We start from the raw sequence: 25,833 nt of genomic DNA on the forward strand, positions 1-25,833 counted from the left end.
ATGGCTAACTGCAAGGACAACATCTTTGCTCACTGCAGTTACTTACATGCAGTAGTATATGTGGGTGTGGGCAAGAGCAGGGACAATTTGATTTAGTAGGTTTTATTTTAAGTGAAATGATCTTTTATTGATTTATTTATTAATTAAGTTAGTTAGTTATAAATGCCACACACAAACCTCAAAATAAAGTGAGGACCAAAACCTGCAGCACTGATTCTCCTAATTCATCAGCATAGTAGATAAGCAAGTCAAACATGAATGTATGACTTCCCTTGATGACTCCAGTGCAAGAATTAACCCAGCAGCTTGTGTCTGAGACCAGCCAAACCGCTGCACAACCACCCCAAATTAGCATATTTCGATTTACTTCTTGCTCTGATCATCCTAACCCATTCAGCAGATTGATTACGACATGCCAAATTGGCTACATGTAGAGACGATTCAGTGGCTGCTACATCAATCCGTGATTTCATCTGATTAGTGAAACATACAATTTTACTCATCTCATCAAACCAGGGGTCGGCAAGGCATGGCTACAGAGCGGCATGCAGCTCTTTAGCTCAACCCAGTAACTCTCTGACACTTTTTTAAAAAGAAAAAAAGAAAGATGGAGGAGGGATGTGTGTCTGTGCGTGCGTGTGTGTGTGTGTGCGTGTGTGTGTGTGTGTGTGCGTGTGTGTGTGTGTGTGTGTGTGTGTGTGTGTGTGTGTGTGTAACATTTCTTTCCTGATAAAGCTGTCTGATCATCATTGTAAAGCCACAATTTTTAAAATGGTTTGCATTATTCACATTTTTTATCTTATTGAGTCTTTCTATGTATGCACACCTCATGATACAAGAAAGAGGGAGATGAGAAATAACTACAATCAGAACCTGAAATGAACTAAATTAAAACAATAAAAAATAAGACATTACTCCTCACCACAAATATATCTTGTCATGGAATTTATTAGATTTCCAACGAAAATGTGAATGCCATTTTCCAAGTGAGATTATAGAGTACCTCCGCTGACAAGTATTCTTGAAGTGGGGTTGGGCGTTGATGACTGAGCATGAAGTGGAACCTGAAATAACATTTCACTCCTCACTGAATCTGATTTGAAAAGTTCAACACTTTGATTCCTACAGTAGTTCGCTCTGAAGAAGTACAAATGAAGAAGGATCGAAAAAAAAAAAAGATTTTTGAGATACAGAGTATATGCGGTGGCAACTCTGGACATGCTCCAGATCCTTCTTCTGAATACCCACAACTGTGGCACATACGAGAAACCCGCCGAAGCAGCATTAACCCTTTGTGAGGTCTAAGTAAAAAATTGGGCATGTCTAATACTCACAATAATCCAACAAATTAAACTGAAACAAAAGCAGCAACTCAACACACAAATGCAAAAGAACAGCTAATATTTCTAATAGAAATACATACATACATACATACATACATACATACATACATACATACATACATACATACATACATACATACATACATACATACATACATACTGTGATGTCACGAGAGGCTGTGTCCTGGAGGGGAAATATATCCCCCTAAAATGGCTCCACCCAGAGAGAGTCTTGGCCCCAACTGGTGGAAGACAGCAATTCAAACCACACACCTGCGGCTGATCAGGGCTTGATTGGAAAGCAGGGCTCTTAAGGCAGAGAGCCTCTGAGTGTGCAGCTTGGGGAAAGACAAGCTCGATTGCTGTGCTCTGTGGAGAAGTTGATTGCTGCGTGGAACTCATTGCCAGTTGGGACTACACGACTGGACACTGGATTTGAACCTAGCTAAGGTGGCTAGGCTACATGACGAGGACGTCAAGAGGGGTGAGACCTAGAGACTCTTGTAAAGAACCCCATCTTCAGTTTTTACCTCAGAAGAGACTTTATTTGGATTTAAGGAGCAGAAGAGACTTTATTTGGATTTAAGTATCAGAAGAGACTTTATTTTGATAAGTATTGGAAGAGACACTATTCAAACCTTTGTTGCTTGTGACTTCCCCCTGGAACTCTTGATTAAAAACTTTTGTTTGTATCCAAACCTGTCGTCCATTGCACTTCTTGTCCTGTCCCGCTGAGAGCTAGCCTCTCATGATATCACAATACATACATACATACATACATACATACATACATACATACTGTGATGTCACGAGAGGCTGTGTCCTGGAGGGCAAATACATCCCCCTAAGATGGCTCCACCCAGAGAGAGTCTTGGCCCCATCTGGTGGAAGGCAGCAATTCATACCACACGCCTGCGGCTGATCACGGCTTGATTGGCAAGCAAGGCTCTTAAGGCAGAAAACCTCTGAGTGTGGATGCCGAGGGAAGACAAGCTCCATTGCCGTACGGCGTGGAGGAACTGATCGCTGCATGAAACTCATCGCTGCATGAAACTCATCGCCAGTTGGGACCATACGACGGAACTCTGGATTTGGACCCTTGCTAAAGGTGGCTACCGAGGAAGGACATCAAGAGGGGTGAGGCCTAGAAGCACCTGGAAAAGAACTCTGTCTTCAGTTTCACCTCAGAAGAGGCTTTATATTGATTTAAGTATTGGAAGAGACACTATTCAAACCTTTGTTGCTTGTGAATTCCCCCTGAAACCCTTTATTAAAACCTTTAGTTGTATTCAAACCTGTCGCCAATTGCGCTCCTTGTCCTGTCCCGCTGAGAGCTAGCCTCTCATGATATCACATATGGTGGAGAATGCGGGCACTGGACAAGCGTTAATAATCGCATGGGCATAGATGGTTTTTGTTATGTTTTTTCTAAATTGAAAATATCTTCGATTACAAAAAAAAAAAAAAAAATGGAAGCCATCTTGAAAACCCTTCTCGCAAGTCAGGAAGCCCAATATCAGGCCAATTTGGCTCTCATAGAGGAGCAAAAGAGAGCAAATGAACTGAAGGCAGAGGAATTGCTCTTGCAAAAACAATTGGCCGCCAAGAACATGCCCCGGGTGAAGGCGGATGATTTTTTTAGCCAAGATGGGGGTGACGGATGATATTGAGGCGTACCTGCATACATTTAAAGCAACAGCCATTAGAGAAAGGTGGCCAAAGCAGCAATGGGTGGGATTGCTGGAACCCTTCCTGACAGGGGAATCACTGAATGCTGTCCTGGACTTGACCGCAGACAGAGCAGAAGACTACGACTATCTAAAAGCTGGGCAACAGCTTCCTGCTAAGGTACAGGATGGGATGTTCCTCTCCTCCATGTACTTGCGAGAGTACAGCCCCCAGACCAACTTCCGATGCATCCGCTTGCACCATGAAGTCCTTGCTGAAGTCTGGTGCCAACAGGATCGGACTGGAACATAGCGCCTGTTTTAGATTGGCGAAGGCCATTTCGGCCTCTGGGCTCCATTTCACCAATCGGGAGTGTTTTTTGGTCGTCAATTCTGTCATGGGGGCTGCTGTAGTAGCAAAGTCAGCGATAAAGCGTCTATAGTAGCCAGCCATGCCTAAGAACGACCTCACCTGCTTCTTGGTAAGGGTTTGGGGCCAATCTTGTATAGCCCGTAGTTTTGCTTCTTGAGGCTTCACCAGCCCCCGTCCTATAGTGTAGCCCAGGTAGTTGGTCTCGCCAAATGCCAACCTGCACTTTTTCGGGTTTGCTGTGAAACCTGCTTTTCCGATGGAGTCAATCACAGCTTGCACTCGGGGTAAGTGACTCGCCCAGTCGGGACTCTGTATGACGAAATCATCTAAGTATGCTGCTGCGTACCTCTTGTGGGGGGTGAGAATCCGGTCCATTAGGCGCTGAAACGTGGCGGGTGCTCCATGGAGACCAAACGGGAGCCTGGTGTATTGGTAGAGCCCCTCAGGTGTGGCGAAGGCTGTCTTCTCCTTTGATGCCGGGGTCAGGGGCACCTGCCAATAACCCTTTGTGAGGTCGAGAGTGGTGATGAAACGTGCCTGCCCCAGGGAGTCAATAAGATCATCAACACGAGGCATCGGGTACGCATCAAATTCAGACACCTCATTCAACTTCCGATAGTCGTTGCAGAATCGTATTGACCCGTCTGGCTTGGGAACCAACACGATCGGACTTGCCCAGGCACTTTGGGACTCCTCAATTACTCCAAGTTCCAGCATCTTCCGTATCTCCTCCTGAATAGCTGCCTTACGGGCCTCCGGCACCCGGTATGGACGTTGGTGGACTGTTTTTCCCGGTGTGGTGCGTATCTCGTGTTGCACCACGTCCGTGTGTCCAGGTATGGAGGAGAAGACGTCTTGGTTACGCTCAACTAATTCAAGGGTCATCTGGCGTTGGTGTGGGGACAAATTTGGACCCGTCTGGACGTCTTCTCTGGCCGGTTCCTTCGTCTCGCTGGGGGGTAGGCAACTAAACAGCGCCTCTCTGGCATGCCATTTCTTTAGGAGGTTAACGTGATAAATCTGCTCAGGTTTCTTCTTACCAGGTTGCCTCACCTTGTAGTTTACCTCCCCCACGCGTTCGATGACCTCAAAGGGCCCCTGCCAGGATGCCAGGAACTTGCACTCCACGGTTGGTACCAAGACCAGCACTTGGTCCCCTGGCTTGAACTCTCGAGGCTGGGCAGGTCTATTGTAGGAGGCTTGCTGCTGTCGTTGGGCAGCTTCCATGTGTTCTCGCACTACGGCATAGATGGCCTTCATCCTTTCCCGCATGTCCCCCACATGCTCGATGAGGGTACGTTGTCGGCACGGCTGCTCTTCCCAAGCCTCTTTGGCGATATCCAGCAGTCCCCGGGGCCTGTAAGAGTACAACAACTCAAAGTGTGAGAAACCGGTAGAAGACTGTGGTACCTCCCTCACGACAAACAGCAAGTATGGGAGCAGTTGATCCCAGTTTTGGCCATCTTCTTTGATAACTTTCCTCATCATGGCCTTGAGTGTTTTGTTGAATCGCTCTACCAATCCATCTGTCTGTGGGTGGTAGATGGAGGTTCTCAGCTGCTTGACCTTGAGCAGGGCACACAGGTCCTTCATGACCTTGGACATAAAGGGGGTTCCCTGGTCGGTCAGTATTTCCTTTGTGATCCCTACCCGGCTGGCGAGAGCAAACAGTTCCTTTGCGATATGCTTTGTGGTAGCCTTTCTGAGAGGGACAGCTTCTGGGAACCGGGTGGCATAATCCATCATTACTAAAATATACTGGTGTCCCCTAGCACTTTTTGGTAGGGGTCCGACTATGTCCAGCCCAAGCCTCTGAAAAGGGGTCTCAATGATGGGTAAGGGAATGAGCGGGTTTCTGTATGTGGGCTTTGGCGCCACCTGTTGGCACTCCGGGCAAGAACGACAATAGTTCTCCACATCCTTGTGCACCCCTGGCCAGAAGAACCGTTGCAAGATTCTCTCTTTCGTCTTTTCTACCCCTAGGTGTCCCCCTAGCAGGTGTGTGTGTGCCAAGTCCAGGACTGTAGCTCGGTGTGGCTGTGGTACGAGAGGTTGGTCACGTACTTCATCCTTTTGCTTCGTCACCTGGTATAATAGCCCCCGGTCAACAGCAAAATGGGGGTATGTGGGACTTGTCCTTTCCCCCAGTACTACACCCTCTAAAACCTGCACATTCTTCATGGCGTTGGCAAGGGTAGGATCCTGTAACTGGGCTGTACAATACCGGCCTGTTAGTGGAGGCAGCTTCTGGGTCCCTGGGTTCTCATCACCACTGGAAGCCGGGAGATTTTCTGGCGCTGGAGTTTCCTCGGCGGTCTCTGGGCCAGAGTCCGTCTCCGGTGGTTCATTTGCTGTCCCTAGGAGGGCACAGGCTGGGGAGAGTGAATTAGAGGGGTAGGCTTGAGTATTCACTGCACGCGTCTTACCTCTCCCCTTCCGAGGTAGTCGGGCCAGTCTTTCCTGTGTTTCTCTCCACAGGGGGTGAAAAGCCGGGCAGTCGCGTCCAATCAGGAGGGGGACAGGGAGAGAGTCAACCACACCAGCTACCGTGCGGATGATTCCCTTGGTTGTGGTCATGGTGAGTTCCGTAGTGTGGTACTCTCTGGTGTCTCCGTGGACGCAGGAGACTGGAAGGGTTTTCTCCGGAGATAACCTGGTTGGATCGACCAGCGTTTGGCGCACCAAGGTGACCAGGCTTCCGGAGTTCAGCAGGGCTTCAACATCCTGGTGATTCACCGTCACTGGACAGGTGGGGGGTCTTGTTAGTGCGCTTTCACTACCCCCCAGGAGGGAGGCATAGTGAGCAGGGTGGGCACTAGAAGAGTCAGCGGTCGGCATGGACTCTTCTCCTGGTTTTCCACACTGCCATGAGATGTGTCCCGTCGCATCGGTGGCATCGTCTGGTTTCGGTGCCACTGGGCGTCCGCCACTGCCTGGGTGGACTTCTGACCCTACCTGGAGCAATCTGGGCGGGCTTGGGCAACTTTGGGCGGGCCATTTCAGTCCGGGATGGGGATGTGTTGCCGGTTTCCCTCTTGGTCGTTCGCAGCATCTCCGCTGTGGCCTGGTACTGCTCCACCGCTGCCACTGTTTGACCCGCAGTAGTCAGCGACTGCTGACTGATTATCCTTTTTGCCTCATAGGGCAGGGCTCGTAAGTAGCGATCCACGACAATGGCCTCGACCACCTCAGCTGCCGTGCTCCTTTCCGGTTCCAGCCACTTCCGTGCGATGCGGGCCAATTCGTGCATCTGTGCCCGTGGAGGTTGGTCTGGCTGGAAAGTCCAGGTGTGGAAGCGCTGTGCCATCCCGAACTTGGTGAGCCCATGTCTGCTGAGAATCAGCTTTTAAATAGTCGTAGTCTTCTGCTCTGTCTGCGGTCAAGTCCAGGACAGCATTCAGCGATTCCCCTGTCAGGAAGGGTGCAAGCAATCCCACCCACTGCTGCTTGGGCCACTTTTCTCGAGTGGCGGTTGCTTCAAACGTATGCAAGTACGCCTCAACATCATCCGTCGCCCCCATCTTGGCTAAAAAATCCCCCGCCTTCACCCGGGGTATGTTCTTGGCGGCCATTTGTTTTTGCAAGAGCAATTCCTCTGCCTTGAGTTCATTGGCTCTCCTTTGCTCCTCCAGGAGAGCCAAATTGGCCTGATATTGGGCTTCCTGACTTGCAAGCAGGGTTTTCAAAATGTCTTCCATTTTTGTAATTGAGGATATTTTCAATTTAGAAAAAACATAACACAAACCATCAATGTCCATGCACTTACTAGCGCTTGTCCAGTGCCCGCATTCTCCACCATATGTGATATCATGAGAGGCTAGCTCTCAGCAGGACGGGACAAGAAGTGCAATGGACGACAGGTTTGGATACAAACAAAAGGTTTTAATCAAGGGTTCCAGGGGGAATTCACAAGCAACAAAGGTTCGAATAGTGTCTCTTCCAATACTTGTCAAAATAAAGTCTTTCCCCAAGCTGCACACTCAGAGGCTCTCTGCCTTAAGAGCCCTGCTTTCCAATCAAGCCCTGATCAGCTGCAGGTGTGTGGGTTTAATTGCTGCCTTCCACCAGGTGGGGCCAAGACTCTCTCTGGGTGGAGCCATCTTAGGGGGATGTATTTGCCCTCCAGGACACAGCCTTTCGTGACATCACAATACATACATACATACATACATACATACATACATACATACATACATACATACATACATTCATGCATACATACATACATCCATACATACATACATCTCTCTCTCTCTCTCTCTCTTGGCAGTCCATCGAAGTCGAGGATGACGTCGCTTCCATTGCTTTGTGGGGTATTGGACAGTGGTTATTGGCGCTGGCGGCGATGCCACTGTAGGTGACTATGAAGCCCGATTCTGGAGCCACAAATCCTGCCACATTCAGGACATGTGAGGCCAGGACCGGGCTGGCGAGACGGTACTGAAGCAGCACAAAGGTGTCTTTGCTCGTGCCGCACGATCCTCCTCTGGGTGCGCTTGTCTTCAAGTTGTGTCACCCCTTCGTGGCATAAGGAGCGCCACAGTGGCCTGTTCGCTGCAGCAGACTCCAGATCGCTGGGCTTGATGTTGCAGTTCTTTAGAGTCTGTTTAAGCTGGTCTTTGTATCGCAGCTTAGGACCACCAGGCTTCCTCTTCGCTGACAAGAGTTGTCCATAAAGCACCTGTCGAGGCAAGCGGCAGCTAGGCATCCGGATGACATGTCCAACCCACCGAAGTTGCCTCTTTGCCAGTATGGCCTCGATACTGGTGGAGGCAGTGCGTTGAAGGATGTCGGTGTGTGGAACACGATCCTGCCAGGTGATGCCAAGGATTCGTTGGAGGCACCTGATGTGGAATGCATCAAGGCGTCTCACATGGCGTCGATAGATGGTCCAGGCTTCTGCGCCATATAGCAGCGTGGACACACACACTGCTTGGTAGACTGCGACTTTTGTTGGAGTTCTTAAGTGGTTGTTTTCGAACACACGAGTACGCAATCTGCCAAAAGCTTTGGAGGCTTGATGGATGCGGGCCTGGACGTCATCATCAATTAGACAGGAGGGTGTTAGAATGCTGCCGAGGTAGCTGAATTGTTGGACAACCTTGAGGGGTGTGCCACTGAGGGTGAACGCTGGGGTTGGAGAACTCTCTTTTGCCATGACCTCCGTTTTGGTTACATTGATCACGAGACCGAGTGATCGGTAGACGGAGGACATGGTATCAAGGGCATTTTGCATGGCAGCTGGGCTGTGGGCCAGCAGAGCACAATCATCTGCATACTGTAGCTCGTGGATGCCGCTGATCAGGGTCTTGGTCTTGGCCTGTAGGCGTCTGATGTTAAACAGGTTACCATCCAGGCGGAATTGGATTTCTACGCCGCCACCTTCCTGGATGGACTTATGGAAGAGGAGCGTAGCTGCCATCAGGAACAGGTTGAATATAGCAGGGGCCAGTACACAGCCCTGCTTCACCCCGACTTCCACAGGGAACGGGGAAGATTGCTGGCCACCAACAAGTACAGTTGCTTGCATGCCGCTGTGGAACTGTTTTAGGATGCCGAGAAATTTGGAGGGGATGCCAAATTTCTGCAGTATGGTCCAGAGAATGTCACGGTTAACTGTGTCAAATGCCTTTGTAAGGTCAATGAAGGTGATATAGAGGTCCTTGTTTTGTTCCTTGCATTTCTCCTGAACTTGGCGCGCAGCGAAGATCATGTCCAGAGAGCTTCGATCCTTCCTGAAGCCGCATTGTGTCTCTGGGAGGATGTCTTCAGTAATGTGCGATGTAAGACGGAACAGCATTACTTTTGCAAGAATCTTGCCAGCAACAGAAAGTAGGGAGATGCCACGGCTGTTGCCGCAGACTGACTTGTCCCCCTTCCTTTTGTAAATGGTGACGATGTTGCTGTCTTTCCATTCCTGAGGAAGTGTCCCGTTTTGCCAGATGTTGCAGATGAGGTGGTAAAGCTTCCGTGTCAGGAGGTAACCGCCGCTCTTGAAGACCTCAGCTGGAAGTCCATCAGGGCCAGGGCTTTTGTTGTTTTTAAGGCTCCGGATTGCAGAGAGGACCTCTGTGAACTGAGGAGGTTCATCAAGGGAGGGAACTGATGGAAGCTCTGGGAGGGAGTCAAGGACAGATGTGTCTGAAGGGTTTACTTGGTTGAGCAGGGAGTCAAAGTGCTCTGCCCAGCGCTCAAGTATTAGCTGTTTGTCCTTCAGTAGTACAGAACCGTCTGCAGATTTAACTGGGACAATGTGTTGTCTTCGTGGGCCGTGCAGGGATTTTACAGCATCATAGAAGGCGTGTGTGTTGTTGTTGTCTGCATGCCTCTGGATTTCTTGGGCCTTGCTGAGCCACCACTTGTTCTCCATCATCCTCAGCTGTTTCTGTGTTTCACCACGGATGGCCTTGTAGTGAGAGAGGAGAAGTGGAGAATGAGGGTTGGAGAGAAGTGTGGTATGGGCTTTGCGCTTGGCTTCCAGAAGCTCCTGTATGGCAGCTGAGCTGTTATCGAACCAGTCTTGATGACGTTTCTGAGTGAAGCCGATGGTCTCAGAGGCAGCTTGATGAATTGTTGTCCTCAATTTTTTCCACCTGCTTTCAACATCAAGGTCACCGTTACTGGTGTCGTTGTCCAGGCTGGCAAGTCCCTCTGCCAGCTTGTGGCGGTAGCTGGCTGCACATTCTGGGGACTCCAGGGCCCTGGTGTTAAGACGCCTTTGGGGTTGCTGTTTCTTATGAGGAGGTCGAATTCTCAGCTTGAGCCTGGACTTGATCAGTCGATGATCAGTCCAGCATTCAGCCCCACGCATGGCCCGCGTGATGCAGACATCATTTTGGTCCCGTTGCCTTGTGATGATGTAGTCCAGTAAGTGCCAATGTTTGGACCTGGGGTGCATCCATGATGTGATGTATTTCTTTTTCAGTTGAAAGATGGTGTTAGTTACAATCAACTGATGCTCAGAGCACAGAGTGAGGAGTCGGAGGCCATTGCTGTTTATTTTCCCCGTCCCGTGCCTTCCGATTACTTGTTTCCAGAGCCTGGCATCAGTACCTACTCGGGCATTGAAGTCACCCATCAGAACAAGTTTATCAGAGGCAGGGATTTTGGATATGGTAGCATCCAGGGACTCGTAGAAGGCATCTTTGGTGTTATCGTCAGCATCCAAGGTGGGAGCATAGGCGCTGATTAAAGTTGCGAAGCGACCTTTTACCAGGGGAATACGCCAGGTCATAAGCCGTTCACTGATGCCTTGGGGGGACTCAGGGATGTTACTGAGTAAGCTGCTTTTCACAGCAAAGCCAACTCCATGGAGTCTTCGCTCATTCTCTGGGAGACCCTTCCAGAAGAAGGTGTAACCTTCACCAACTTCTGTGAGTGAATCCTCGCCTGAGAACCGAGTCTCACTGAGTGCGCCAATATCGATGTTGTACCTTCTCAGCTCATGTGCGATGAGGGCAGTTCGTCTCCGAGGTCTCTCCATCCCGTCTCGAGCATCGAGGAGGGTGCGAACATTCCAGGAAGCCAGGTTCATAGTCATGGGTTTGATTATATTTCGTTTTCGACCGCAGAGGGGGGATGCCTTGGTGGCTGCGGTGGGCCACCCAGGTGTGGTGGAACAAGCAATGTTTAGGTCACCTTTTCTAGACCCTTCCCCTATAAGGGGTGAGCAGTGCGGACCCTGAATAGGGCTGCTCAGACGCACAGGATGCTGCCGAAGGATAATGTTGCTCCATCCCATCTTCGCAACGACCATCAATCCTGTACCGCCCCTGTGTAGGAATCAAGCTAGAAGCTTCCAGTCACATCCATGACCTGCCCCCGTCACTTTATCCTATCGCCAGTGGACTTATATGGTGGAAGCTGAAACCTGCGCTACTAGTGGATTTAGTGTGAGGGACGGGGCGCGCAATTCCTTCCCCCACATACTTGGCCGCACCCACTGTATTCCAGTGGCAAGAGTGAAGACTCGAGACGACCTTCAGGTGAGTGCGGTTGCAGGGGGCTGCCGGTGGTCCGATCTGTTGGACTCCGCCTACGCCTACCCCCGGGTGCGGATTTGGGATCACTCTTTGTCTGGCCTCTACCCTCCGACCTGTTCGGCTTGGGTGACCCTGCCAGGAGTACAAGACTCCAGCCGACATAGCTCTCGGGGTCACGGAGACGCGCAAAGTGCCTCACCACGATAAGGTGGTGATCCCAGTCGAGGCACATACATACATACATACATACATACACACATACCTATCTATCTACCTCCCTACCTCCCTACCTACCTACATACATACATACATAATACACACATACATACATACACGCATACACGCATACACACATACATACATACATACATACATACAGGCGCACATACATACATACATACATACATAAAATCCTTGTCTCACCCACCATCCACGGTCCACGGTCAGTGCCGTTGGACGGTCTGCGGCTGGATGGATGCATGGCTTGAGGAACCCGCAATAAGAAGAAAGGAGCGTCAGCGCAGAGCGCCGATGCGTATGTGGAACTGTTGCGGCTTGGAATTGAAGCAGATTTATGTGGAACAGGAGATGTGAGACAATCTCTTTTCGTCAATGGATGCGTGTTTGCTTTCAACATTTAACTTGTAGTTGACATGCACATTCCACCATGATGTCCCTGATCCACTGGTGGAAAGAGGCTTTGATCCTCTCCTCTTTCATCTGGAACTGTTTCATCATTCTGTGTCATCACAAAGAGGGTACAGCAAGTCCTGAAGAATGAATGTCTCTCTGTGTCTTTGTTTTGTCATATTGTCTCTATGCTGTCATATTATTTGTTATTTAGTTGTTTTTTTTTTGTTCTTTTGACTTGAAGACGGCGCCGCGAGAGTGGCTGCCTTTCCAGCAGCTCATGTATTTCGTTTTTCTACTTTCATTCCTTTCATCACTTTGCTGCTCTGAAATGTAAATTTCTCCACTGTGAGACTAATAAAGGCATATCCAATCCAATCCAATCTAATCCATGGGTGGTGTCTGTCCCTCATTTTAGCCCGGGTCCTCTACCAGAGGCCGACAGACAGACAGACAGACAGACAGACATGCAGGCATACATACATACTTTACATGCAGGCATACATACATACTTTACATGCAGGCATACATACATAGGCTATGCAAAAAGAGTCTGGTTTCATACGATTTGGCTATAAATAAAACTCCATTTATTGGTTCTTGTCCTTCTCTTCTTTTTTGCATATTTTTATTTTGTTATGAAGAATCAGAGTCTAGAATCATTTGATGGAATCAAAAAGCTCATCGGTGTCTCTCCCCACGCCCTTCAGGACATTGACAACACTGGCCTCACCCGCAGAGCCATGAGGATCGCTGGTGATCTCACCGACCCCTCCCACAGCCTCTTCAGCCTGCTGCAATCGGGTAGGAGATTGCGGAGTCTCCGAGCCAAGACCAGCAGGCTCAAGGGTAGTTTCTGCCACCAGGCAGTCAGGAGACTCAACTCCTTCCAAGCCCTGCCCCCCCTGCCCCTTTCCACTGCCACACTCACCGAAATTCTGAGTACACGCTACACGCTGTGCTATCATTCTGAACTCTATTTTTTTTCTTTCTCGTTTCTTTTTCTGCAAGACCTCACTTCAATCCTTTTTTTGTTTGTTTGTCTTTGCATTACTACATTACATCACTTTACATACGACACTACCTCCCTTTACATTCAGAAATTACATGTATTGTCTGTTGTCAATTGTCTGTCTTTTTCAGCCACATTATAAATGCCTTGCAACTGGGTCCGAGAGGACATTAATTTCATCTGAGCTGTATGTCATGCATATTAGCATATTTGACAATAAAGCTTTGACTTTGAAAAAACAGATCAGTATGAATCCAAACAGGTCGACCCTACATGTAAGACAATCACTTTCACAAAAGAAATCTATAGCTCTGAGTTCTTCTGTCAGACGGAGACTTCGACCGCTGAGTATAAATTACAGTTTTATTTAAATATTGCCACCTGACTCCCGAGGACTTTAGTCCATGGTGGAGGAACAGTATTTTTAAAAACAATTTAAAATGGAACAGAGTATATTCACCACATGAATCACATGCTTTGACACTACTTTTTTTTGAGTTGGCTGGGCTGACCCTGTACTGTCTTCCTAAATATAATAAGGACTTTTTGAATGACTTCAAATCTTGCTGAACTCATACTCAAGTTTGATCTTATCCTCTTTATGGGGATTTAAAAATGTATTTTTTTCCCCCTGAAAATCCCTAGCAAAGGGCGTTACTGTATTTTAAATGTGGTTTTACTAGCTCACTTCAGGCCGGAGGCAAGGGACAATCTGAACCGGCTGTCAACTAATCGCAGCGCACAAGTAGACGAACAACAATTTGTGCTCACATTAAATGATGAGGGACAATTTGTAGTGTTCAATCACCCTGCCCCCAATGTTTTGGAATGTGGGAGGAACACAGAGTACCTGGAGAAAACTCATGCAGGCACAGGGAGAACTTGTAGACTCCATGCAGGAAGACCAGAACTGGGATCGAACCCGGGACCACTGCACTACTGGGTCAACACGCTACCCAACAAATCACGCTCTATTTCTGATATAAAATAACTCAAATATCGGGTTGAAATTGAGGATATATATATATGGGTTGACAATTTCTTGCAACTGGTCCACAGTCAACACAGATCGTTCAGAACCTCCAAAATTGCCATGCCGGAAAGTAACAATATGCTGTGATGAATTTTGTAATTCAGATTTAGAAATCATTACGAGACCAGATAACTTCTTTCCACTATTGTTCCAGCACTTAGATATCACTGCTGTGCATACCATTATGCACCGGAATTTCAGATGCTGAATTGAAAGATAAAGCAAAATCAGAAAGATTACATTGAAGAATACAATTTCTCCTTACATCCATCATTGTTCCTAACCACTTATAATGGAGTGAATACCAGTTATATTTTGGTGGTAGGCCTACCCGAACAGGTTGTGGGACGATCACGGAGCGCACGTTGATGAACAACCACTCACATCTAGGTACAATTTTGAGTGTTCAATTAACCCACCGTACATTGTTTTGGAGGAAACCCAAGCAGACATAGCACAAACCATGCACAAGAAGGCTGGTCATCAGAATTTTCTCCCGTGAACTCTGCACTGTGAGGAGGTGTCTGTTCTTGTCATCCACCATGACAGTTTATTTAGTTACATACACTCATTTCAGTATGTTAAACATGCACTGTGCAACTGTGCCTTATCAGTAACAATCCATGTTGCATCCATTTAGAAAATTAGTTTACACTGATCTACCTCAATTACCAGGGTTTTTGTAATATGTCAAATAGGTTTGAAAATGAAGCCTCGGTACATGACAAAATTAGTTGTCTGGGCTATAATCAAGCATAATAGCTATCATTGTTTTTTTTTCCTCTTTGAGGACACACAATCACATGCTAAAAATGTCCAGGACTCATTATCAGTTGGAAGAGAAAAGTATTCCTCAACAGACTCACAGTTATTCATATTCACACATTTATTGATGTGTAGGATACTTAGTGTTCAACGATATCTGAAAAATACATGCTTATGACCTGAGGCTGTAAAAACAATATTTTGCATCTACTTTAACAGGAGCAGAGTAACATCTCTCTTTTTTTTCGTAGTCCAGCCCTTGAAATCTTACGTCTAAGGAAATGTGTTTTAGAGAAGGATTGATAACACTAACACTAATGTATGCCTTTCGATTTGCTTGTTGTTGTCCTACTGAAGGAAGGGTGTAGGGTGTAAGAGAGCGTGAGCGGGAAAATGTCAAGTCTCTATTGACATTCTCCAGAGACAAATTGAAGGATTTTACACTAGGTAACTGCCTGTCCTGCTCCATTTATTGGCAAAAGAGACCTCTACAGAACCTCTGTTGTTGCAGGTGGGATTAGAATCAGTAGGGAAGGGGGGCACACTTACTTACTACAGTCTTTGTGTCATGTCAAAACAGTAATTGTTCATCAGTCAATCCATGTGTGAATGTTAATATGTTGAAGCGAGGACAAATAAAGAATGCTAGACAACCTCTTTGGGATGAATAGTTTCAATCAAAGTGTAAGTATCCATCTCATAAAAATTCACTTACAGTAATCCCGAGTAGGGTAATTCATCAAAGGAATCCCGACAGATGGAGTTGTGGTAGCGATTGGTGTTGCAATGGGCAACCTGGTTGTGCGACCGGCCAAAGGTGGAAATTCTCCATTTGCTGAAATGAAATGTAACACGTTATTATGAAGATATTGTTTTTCTAACTACGTAATTCCATGTTCAGCGATAAATTCTCATTGTCTTTGTGTTGAATATACAGGTAAGCAGATGAGCAAATCAACATTAATTGGAAATGAATTTATGTGTTTTATTTGGCCGTTAAAGAACATTCCATTCCCTCTATCTCTTCCAACAGAGCATGGGGTCAACATATTCAATCTGGGTCTTTCAGAGCAATTCATCAAGCTTCTAGCCCAAACCACATTTTCAGGACTGAGATCATTTGCTCGCTGGAACCTTGATGTCATCCTGCTTAAACTCTGCTTATCTCCTGAGGTGAAGTCTTCTTGGCAAAAGGGCGCCTGATTGGTTATTACCTGCACAAGATATAAGAATGTCTCTCCCCAAAATATGTTAGTCGGGATGACTAATCTTACCTCCCGTGGTTGAATGCTGGCCTGGAAAAGTACCGCCTTCAAGACTTTGTATGTACAATGTGTAGAGTTAAAAAAATGAGTTTTCATTGTTGGAAGCCAGAATAAACAAGTCACTATAGATTGTGACGTCAGTAGATTAGCAGTGAACTGCTGGGTGACAAACGCAATAGTTGGATTGGATTGGATATGCCTTTATTAGTCTCACAGTGGAGAAATTTACATTTCACAGCAGCAAAGTGATGAAAGGAATGAAAGTAGAAAAACGAAATACATGAGCTGCTGGAAAGGCAGCCAGTTGCTGACCAACTTCCATCATCTTGTGCGACAGGATGATCGATGCAATGTATGTCGAATTTTACAAATTTACGTAGGTGTAGATAATGTGAGCAATGCTTATGCTAGGCAGTGAGTAGTTTTGCAGAGTGGAGCTGTGTGGGCCTTGTGAATGCGACAAGCATAAACCAATATTTACACATACTTCCAAGGAATTCGACATTCGACATACATTGCAAACATTTTAGCATTTTAATAACAAATCTCATACCATGAATTAAAGTGGTGATAATCATTGCAAGGAAAGGAAAATGTGGTCTATCCGCTTTATAATTTTCCACATTAATTTGTTATCCAAGACTTTGTTTGCATCCTCAGTCCGTCAAAACGAATGAATGTGCATCTTCAGCAATACTTATCAACTGTTTTGATTGGTACATATAAAATATAACTGAGACAGATGTAGATGGATGACATGGATATCTCCTCTGGATTGAGAGCTGGCCATCTGGAACATGAGCAAAGCAGAGATAGATGTTCTTGCAGCGTTGCAAATCTAGAGGCCATAAACCACAAATTGGAGAGCAAATACATACAGTGAGACCACAACTTACGAACACCTTATCTTACGAACTTTCCGTCTTACGAATGTCAAATTTATGAAAATTAAACGTTATAATAAGCACTATTTTCATAATACACACCCACCACGGCTGGTGGAGTAATCTTCAGCGGCAGAACACCAAAGCACATGACCTTCGGATGTGGCGGAGTGATCTTCGGCGGAAGCACACGACCGAACAGCGCTCCAGCCGGCGCTACTTTCCACACCCCCTCTCATTGAATGCACACGTCGACCGCCTATCTGGAGCTATTTGCTGATAATTTTACTACGATGGGACTGAAAAAAAAAACCACCACAGGCTCATGTTCAGCCCAAGAAGACACAAAATAAAATCACAGTCGCTGAGAAGAAGGAGATAATTGAAAAACACGAACGAGGAGTGCGTTTGTGTGATTTAGTGGCCGAGCACGGCTATGCTAAGTCAACCATTGCTACCATTCTCCGGAACAGAGAAGCCGTGAAAGGTGCATCTGCTGCAAAAGGTCTTTCCGTGCTCTCAAAGCGACGGTCTCGGGCAATCGAAGAAGTTGAAAAACTTCTGTTAATTTGGATTAACAAAAAGCAGCTATCCGGCGACAGCGTGAGTAAAGCTATTTTATGTGAGAAAGCACGGCTAATTCACGCCGATATCGCCATGCGCCAACCTGGAAGTTCGGCGCTTATTGAGGATTTTAAAGCCAGTAACGGATGGTTCGGGAACATCTGAAGAGGAGATGGCTGCAGCATCAAGTGAGCTCATAAAGGCAATGTTGGCAAAGTGGAATGATGTGTAGGCTTTTACCGAACAGTTCCATCCAGAAAAGACTGTGGCTATGACAATCATCAACATGGTGAACGATAATGTGATGCCTCAGCTTTGTAAGACCTTACAAGTCAGAAAGCAACAGGTGTCAATTAAGAGGTTTTTAAGCAAAAATGATGAGGAGTCTCCAAAGAAAAAAGAAGAGAAGCCACACCAGAGGTTAAGTTACCAAGTCCTTATGGAAGGTAACTCTCCGTCCATAAGCCCTCAACGACCATCAAAAAGGTAAATAAAACTTTATTTTACAGCACAGTTTATTTCTTTAATTACAGTCCTCATGTAATGTGCCTCTCTTTCCAAACAGCAATTTCCTTTGACCTTCTACCTCCAACGCCATTCCATCAAGCCATCAATGACCATCACAAATGCAAGTAAAATGACTTTACGATACAATGCAGTGTATTTCTTTCATTCCAATACAATAGCACATTTATTATACATAGAATAAGGTATTTTGTGTGTAGTTTTAAGGCTTATTTAGTTGAAAAGTATATTTTATGGAAACCCGGGAACGGATTATTCCCATTTTAATGGTTTCCTATGGGAATTTTTTTTGAGATACACACTTTTCGCCTTATGCACTCAGTCTGGGAACCAATTAAGTTCGTAAGTTGAGGTCTCACTGTATCTCCTTGAAAATGTCATCGCTTTAAAGAAAGGGTGATCCCCTCCTCCACTCAGGAACAAAGCCAATATACGCTTCATTCACACCCTGTCCAATGTGGCACTGCACTTTGTTTTGATATATGATAACAGCTTTTGACAAATACAGTAATCGTTTTCTTCCTCTTTTGTTGTTGTCAATCAACATCATGTGTTGATTCATACACAAAGTGCATGTGTATGTCTGTGTGTGTGTGTGTGTGTGTGTGTGTGTGCGTGTGTGTGCACCTGCGCGTGTGCGTGTGTGTGCGTGTCTGTGTGTGTGTGTGTGTGTGTGTGTGTGTGTGTGTGTGTGTGTGTGCGTGTGCGTGTGTGTGTGCGCGTGTGTGTGTGTGTGTGCGCGCGCGCGTGTTTAAAATGCACAACTTGAAAATCAATGAAGATATAGGAGAAATACTGAGCTATATTTGTGTATTCTTAGTAAAACAAATATCACCTTAACTGGGTTATGTTGACTTTATTCAGTGCAGTGATGCTGTGGCATTGCTATTCATGTCACATATTAAACTTGTGACTGCAGGGATGTAGGCAGGAGGGTCTTGCACTTTCAACGTTTTGCTCTCCAGCCAGACAGGGATGTTATCCTATGCCTGTGTTAACGCTTTAAATAAAAAAATGTCACTTTTCTCACAAAAACTATGTATGAAGGAGTGAATTATTCCAATGCATGACAATCTCAAGCCTCAAGAGAAACATCGACATTGAGATATTTCTAAGGTTTTGAAAAAAACCCTCATTTTTGTGTTGAGAAATTCTAAAGTAAATGCTCGTCTGCCCAAGGAGCTTCACCAGCAGGAACATCCTTTTTAGAATAATGCCATCACACTGCACCGTGTTGGGCTTTCAGTGTCATATTAATTATTTATTTATCAATTACATATTAACTTGTTGGAATATGCCAAAAGGCCACGGCTCAGTGAGGTGTAGCCAATGGTGAGTGACATATTTAAACATTTGTTTTGTTATTTGAAAGCACGATTTCCCATGAGAATGTTTGAATAAAAAGGGTAAAATGTGTCACTGTCTATTCAGTATGTGAGCATTGTACATTGTCGGGGTCTCACTGGAAAGTAAATTATTTCATACATTTTGGAGTTGTTTATTATTTGAACAATCAATATAATTACTGGGTTTGATTCAGCAGCTCATGTATTTTGTTTTTGTACTTCTTTCATCAGTTTCATCTTCCTTTTATAACTTTGCTGCTGTGAAATGTAAATTTCTCCACTGCGAGACTAATAAAGGTAAATCCAGTCCAATCCTATGTGCATATGACAAGAGCTGATGAGAATTCGAAAACAGAGCCAAGATTGTGTTTGAGAAAGTATCCAAGTTGCAGAACGACTTCTTACACATTTAGGAAGACAGAACAAGAACGTCATTAATTGCACCAACTAATTTGCAAGAGGCTAATAGCCTCTAACAATACATGCGAAAGTTGAATTAGTAAAATCTGACCAAATGTGAATCAATGTCTCCAGGTTGCACCATCTGTTGACGTTACCACACCAGAAAGCACCAAGGCAGAAGCGTGCTGAGGATGTTGACATGGGTGAGGTGGGTGTGTGCGGAGAGGTCTTTGGTACCAAGCTGGCTGTTCAATTTATGGTGACATGAACCAATGGACTGTGTGATGCACAAGCCACTTGCATCCACCTGCTCAGCAATCAGGCTCTGATCAACACGCTCTGAGTCCTCCTCCTCCTCCATAAAGACTGCAAAATGCCAAGCTGTGCTATCCCCCCAAGGACAAAACCCATCTGCCCCATGGGTGAAAGACTCCCCAACTGAATGACTCGCTACTGGCCTCACAGAGACAATGTCCACAGAATCTGAGAAAGCTAAAACATGATTTGCTGCAGAAATGGACTGAAACTCAAAGTGCTGAATGAATATTGCCAAGCTCACAACGACTGATGACAAAAAGCTGACTATTGCAGTAGTCAGTTGATGGACCACCACCGAACTCTGCCTTGAAACAGTACTGGCTTGGTGTCTGTTGATTTCCTCCACGTATCTCCATTGCGACATCCGCACTGCTTTTTGCTTTGATTGACAATAGTTTGTTTTTCAACACGACGCATTCAAAATGTTGTCAGAATATTTCTCGTCCAACCACCTTGTAGTTAGATTGTCCTAAATTGCACCAAATTTAATTTTGTCATTGAGAGTTTTCATTTTGATTTTGATTTTCCTTCTTTTTTTTGCGCGGGGTGGAAGTGTTTTTATTTATCTAGCTATTCAGCTATCTATCTAATTTGCGGGCTATCTGGCTATCTAGCTGGCTATCTAGTTACCCATTTAGCTATTTAGCTGGCTACCTAGCTAGCACTTATCTGCTATCTATTAGATATCAAGCTGGTTGGTTAGCTATCGAGCTATCTATCTATTATCTATCTAGCTGACTCATTAGCTATACAGCTAGCTATATAGTAGCTATATAGCAGGCTAGCTGGCTATTAGCTATCTATTAGCTAGCTGGTCTAGCTACTTGAGTTATTCCGGGTCGAGTGAACGCTGGCATGGGTGGCTGCAACTGCTCACCCACAGAAAACCTATGACGTAAAGTGACCTTGAGAGTTTTGAAAGGCGCTTATAAATGAAATGTATTATTATTATTATTATTATTATTATTATTATTATTATTATTATTATTATTATTATTATTATTATTATTGGTAGTTTGGACAGCTGCAAATATTTTTTCCGTACACTAGATGGCCTTGTACACATTAAATTCACTGATGATTGTTTTTGCTGGTTATGGGCCGCTCAATGGCCCCTTTTCACAAAGAATAAACTGCAGAGCAGAAAACGACAAATTCCGATGCAATTGGGCTTGATCAAATGAAAAACATTGCTTATAAAAATAGACACATGTTCGAAAATCTTCTGGCTGTCTTTTGCGAACAGTGGTGACATTTGTCGGTTAAAAAGTAGTTTGTCGTTACAACGAAAGGGGGTGTAACTAATTGTGATTATCTTTTTATTATGGTTATTATTTAAATTCAGTGCACATTCGGCAATTTCTCGACATTCGAGTCAGAAATGGTATAATTGGCAAGAAAGTTAAATAGGCACCTGAGTCAGTCAGTGATTCAAGCGGAATTTTAAATTGGATTGTGTCAGGATTCCACGCTAACCAGCTTCTTTCAGAATCAAGAGGGGGGATTCACCAGAGCAGGAGAACTCCTGGGCACCTGCACCCATCGGGGTGGCCAAAAATGGAACTGACCAGCTGAAGTGTGCTTGCACATGGCTGCCATGATGCCACAGACATCATGAGTAGGAGTAACTGATGGGGAAGACACATCATCAACAAGAAGAGCCTGTTGTACGTCCTGAGCAGGCGTGTCTGATGGGTCGACGGAGCGAGTGACAGACAACGTTGCATCGCACATGACTGACCTTCGGAAGGCGAGTACAACAACCATTTTCAGATTGCCAATATTTTTCTACACACTCCACACAACAGAGTAGAACCAGGGGGGTAGCCACATCAGCAGGAGAGCATGCTGAACATGCCAACTTGTGAAAATAATTATTGAAGGAGATCCTCCACCCAAAAAAATGTGGCGACATGTAAATGTGTAGCCCACACGTAAACTGCAGATGGGATCAGCTTGGCTAACATGGAACAGTTGCAGCAGCGGAATAAGCCACGCGCAATGTGCTAAATTTTCAATCCAAATGCCACATGAATTGGTCCTCATGAGACATGCAAATATTGGCCTCCAAATTCAAGTGATTGACGAATGGTCCAATGCAAATTGATAATTTGCAATGTCAACGATGACATGTGTTTTCCACAGAAACACATTCCCATTTGGCAAATTGAGACTTCTCATGTCTCAACAGGGGGTTTGCTGCAAAATCATTCCCCAAGGACGTTTTTGCCCTCCGGAAAGGACAAATGCGCTAACCAATAACACGTGTTAACAAACTAAACCCTACTAACAATGATTTACTGCCTTTTTGTTAGGGAATGAAACTTGAATTTCACGACGTCAGGAATGACCTCATCCCAACCCATAGAAAACACGACATCCTTTTCTTGCAGAGGACGGCAGATATTTGAAGCTGCTGATCTCACTCCAGCTGATTTACACTTAGTGTAAACTGTTCCAGCAAGAGTTGATGATACTCTCATGGCACCTCCCAAAAGGCTTTTCAAGTGACATTGTCAAACACCGCATCCGAGGGCGTCAAGCACATGTAGACTTGAGAGGTGAACCAATACACTGCTCTAGAAACTTGATTATGATGTGATCCACAGTTCACTCTGGTATTTGTTTTCATTTTCCTAAATAATCAAAAAATCAATTTTATTTAAAAACTGTAGGCAATCTTTTCGTTGCACCGGTTTACAATTGCATTAGTTGGATGACAATGAAGAGAGCCTTGGAAGAGGTAAACATTAACACCGCTGGTGAAAAACATTACCATTTTAAATACTGCCCAACATGGATTATCAATCTCATCGACAAAAATAGGCACGGACGATGCAATACATTGTATCAAAACGTGATACAAAAAATAAAACAGTACTCACAAGCAAGAAAGCAGTTCATGCTGAAAGAGATGTTGTCGAGTAAGATCACGGACGCAGGCCCAGTCCCACTTCCATCTTCTGATCCAAAAAGAAGCCAGAACCTGTGAGAGCACAGCAGGCCTTCAACAATGAAACAACTTCTCAGAACTTTGAGAGCTCCTGCTTGAATGGAGACAATCACTGTGACACAAATGAATTAGATACCAGTCGATATTCGACAGATATCACTGAGACTAATTTTTATTAGAAATTGCCATTCAATCCATACTGATAGACGATTAGTCACTTTGTCACTGATGTTTTTGATGGTAAATTTACAAAAAAATTACAGAGCAGGCCAGGGGTGCCTTTATGGACCAAAGCGCTACTTTCAACTCACCTTTGCGATCATCTGTTATTGCATGTGCAAGCATACCATATACTGTACGCATAACCATATACTGTACATATGCATGCATGCAGGCCATGATGAGCAATAACCATAATAGTTCTTAACATGAATGGGAGAGAGAAATAAAGTACATAGAAAAGTTAGTGAAAAGGAAATTCCCGCCTATCTTAGTGGGGGACCTGACGGAGAGGTATACAGTATCATAACTGCTTTGATCGCATGCTATAATTGCAGATTGCTCACCGCTAGCAACGTCCGGTGATGTAGGTCATAAGCCATCATAGGTTCAAGGTAACCTGCTTTTTATTTTTTATTTTTTGTTTTTTGAACTGATATAATGCTTAATGTACCGCAACACAAAAGTATATCATATTCATAACATGCCCACAGACACACAATCGGGTTTCCCATTTCCCTCTATACTCTCCGCGATCTACTTGGGACCAACGCGCGGCGCTACCAGTTGATTGTGATCAACTGGTTGGGCACCAATTGACTAAGCGCTGATGTAAGTGGACTTTTATTTGTCGATGTTATCATCACGAACCAGTTCAAGGACAGATTGACCTCTCTGTGAATATGATGGCTTTGCTTGAGTGGACTGTGTTGGCTCCATTTGGAAATGCTTTGCAATTCCTGGACAGTTGGTGGTGGTATGCTTCCTTGGAATTAGTCATTTCTGGTAGACGTCTTCTGAAGATAACAAGTCATTTAAGTCCGTCAGCGTTTCTTTACAGATTTTCATTTTATGCTTGATGTTTCAAATCAGTTGAAAATCAAGTCTCATAGCCACATTGGTATGATCAGTGGTGGGCCGTCAGAGCCAGCAAGGCCTTCTCTGTTGGCCTAACATAATCAGACATCATTATCATAATTATAATAAAAGTCAATTTCATTAAAAAAGTATTTTTTCTAAATATATATATAATTATTCTACATACTGTTTTCTTGATGTTATATTATATCCATTTGGTTATGCTCCTTTCAGTGTTGTAGTTTTAGGTCAGAGTTTTTAATCCAATCAGAATTCAGTTAGCTTGTGTCGCCAGGCTGTATGAAATCTGACCGACGCCTTCAGAATCAACAGTGAGGGCGTCTGTGCGCTGTACATGAAGGGCACATGTAGTTGATATATAGTTGTGATAGCCAATCAGATCACGAGTTGGCACAGTAAGGCCAGCGAGAGGGCCTCGCGTTGAACATGACATGTACGCGTCCTGTGGTTGGATACTCACTTTATCTCAGCCCTCAGCGGAGGCAGCGCTATGCAAATCAACCAAGCTACAACAGATCAGACCCAGAAACTTTCGCAGAAAAAACAAGTATATCTACTCGCTTTTTTAACCCACAATGGCTGAAGGAGAGGATAACTCGCTTTCGCATGTAGGCCTATTCTCAAGAACAAATGAAAAAGATTTGTTTACTTTTATTTTCAACAAATAGTTCGTTTTGTTAACGTCTTGTTGTTTTTCTTATATTAAACTGACATTTTTGTAATTTAGCGAAAAATCTTGTTCAAGATTGCATATTCTTGGTGGACTTAATAAAACTTTGTGGACAAATGATTTGAGTGTTTGCAGTATCACGTATAGAGACAACTTCTAATTGCTGATGCAGATTTATTGATGTGTAATTGCTCCGGAAAATAGCCTGTGTTGTAGACGATTAAGGTGATGCCACGCCCAGTACTGCGTGCGTGTGCTTTTGTAAATGATATCTCCAGCCGTTGTGTCATAAATTATGGTATTAGGAGGGATATTTGTTCAAGTCGGACTAAGTAGGACTTCACTGAAGGCCTAGGCGTGAAATGCACGGACCGCCACTGGGTATGATTCACAATTTCGCAAATGGATGAATGGGTGAATGAATGAAATTATATTATGTTGTTTTTTTTTTAACTGCTGGACGCCGTGACTGAAGTGTGGTTAGAATAAAATGATGGACTAACTATGACAAAAGATGACAGTTTTGTGCATCTTGAAATTATGACAGACTGGTGATGAACGGCAACTCAAGGACCAGCAAAACTTTGTAGATTATGTATCTCTTTTTGTAATTTATTTCCTGAAACCATAATTAATTTAAACATACAGTAAAGTCTCGTTACATCGATATCGGATATATCGATAGTCCCGGTTATATCGATACTATTTCTATGCACGCACGGAGAAAATTACATGCAAACAGGGTCGGATATATCGATAGTCCCGGTTATATCGATATTTTTTCGGACTCCCTTGAATATCGATATAACGAGACTTTACTGTATATACTAAGACTTGATTTGGACTGTCTCTGGGTAGTATGAATAAATATAGTCGTAATCATTGCATAACATTCGACTTTTCTCCTTGATATGTCAACTTTAATTATAAAATCAATTCTCAGTAAGGTAATCATAATCATAGTAAACCAATAATATCTTCCATATCAACGACCTTTTAATCT

The 25,833-nt window shown here is 44.7% G+C and overlaps 1 protein-coding gene across 1 annotated transcript in view; it reads right to left on the reverse strand.

Moving 5' to 3' along the window:
* alk (ALK receptor tyrosine kinase) overlaps positions 1–25,833 on the reverse strand; it is a 498,990-nt gene that overhangs the window by 48,886 nt on the left and 424,271 nt on the right. The window contains exons 10-11 of the mRNA XM_089004720.1: positions 22,995–23,095; positions 15,521–15,640 (exon numbers count right to left, since the gene is read on the reverse strand). Of these exons, the coding sequence (XP_088860846.1) occupies positions 15,521–15,640; positions 22,995–23,095 (221 nt within the window). The remainder of the gene's footprint in view (positions 1–15,520; positions 15,641–22,994; positions 23,096–25,833) is intronic.

Source organism: Hippocampus bargibanti, linkage group LG09 (genome assembly GCF_051943395.1).
Source record: "Hippocampus bargibanti isolate YZ-2025 linkage group LG09, ASM5194339v1, whole genome shotgun sequence".
Classification (NCBI taxonomy): Eukaryota; Metazoa; Chordata; class Actinopteri; order Syngnathiformes; family Syngnathidae; genus Hippocampus; species Hippocampus bargibanti.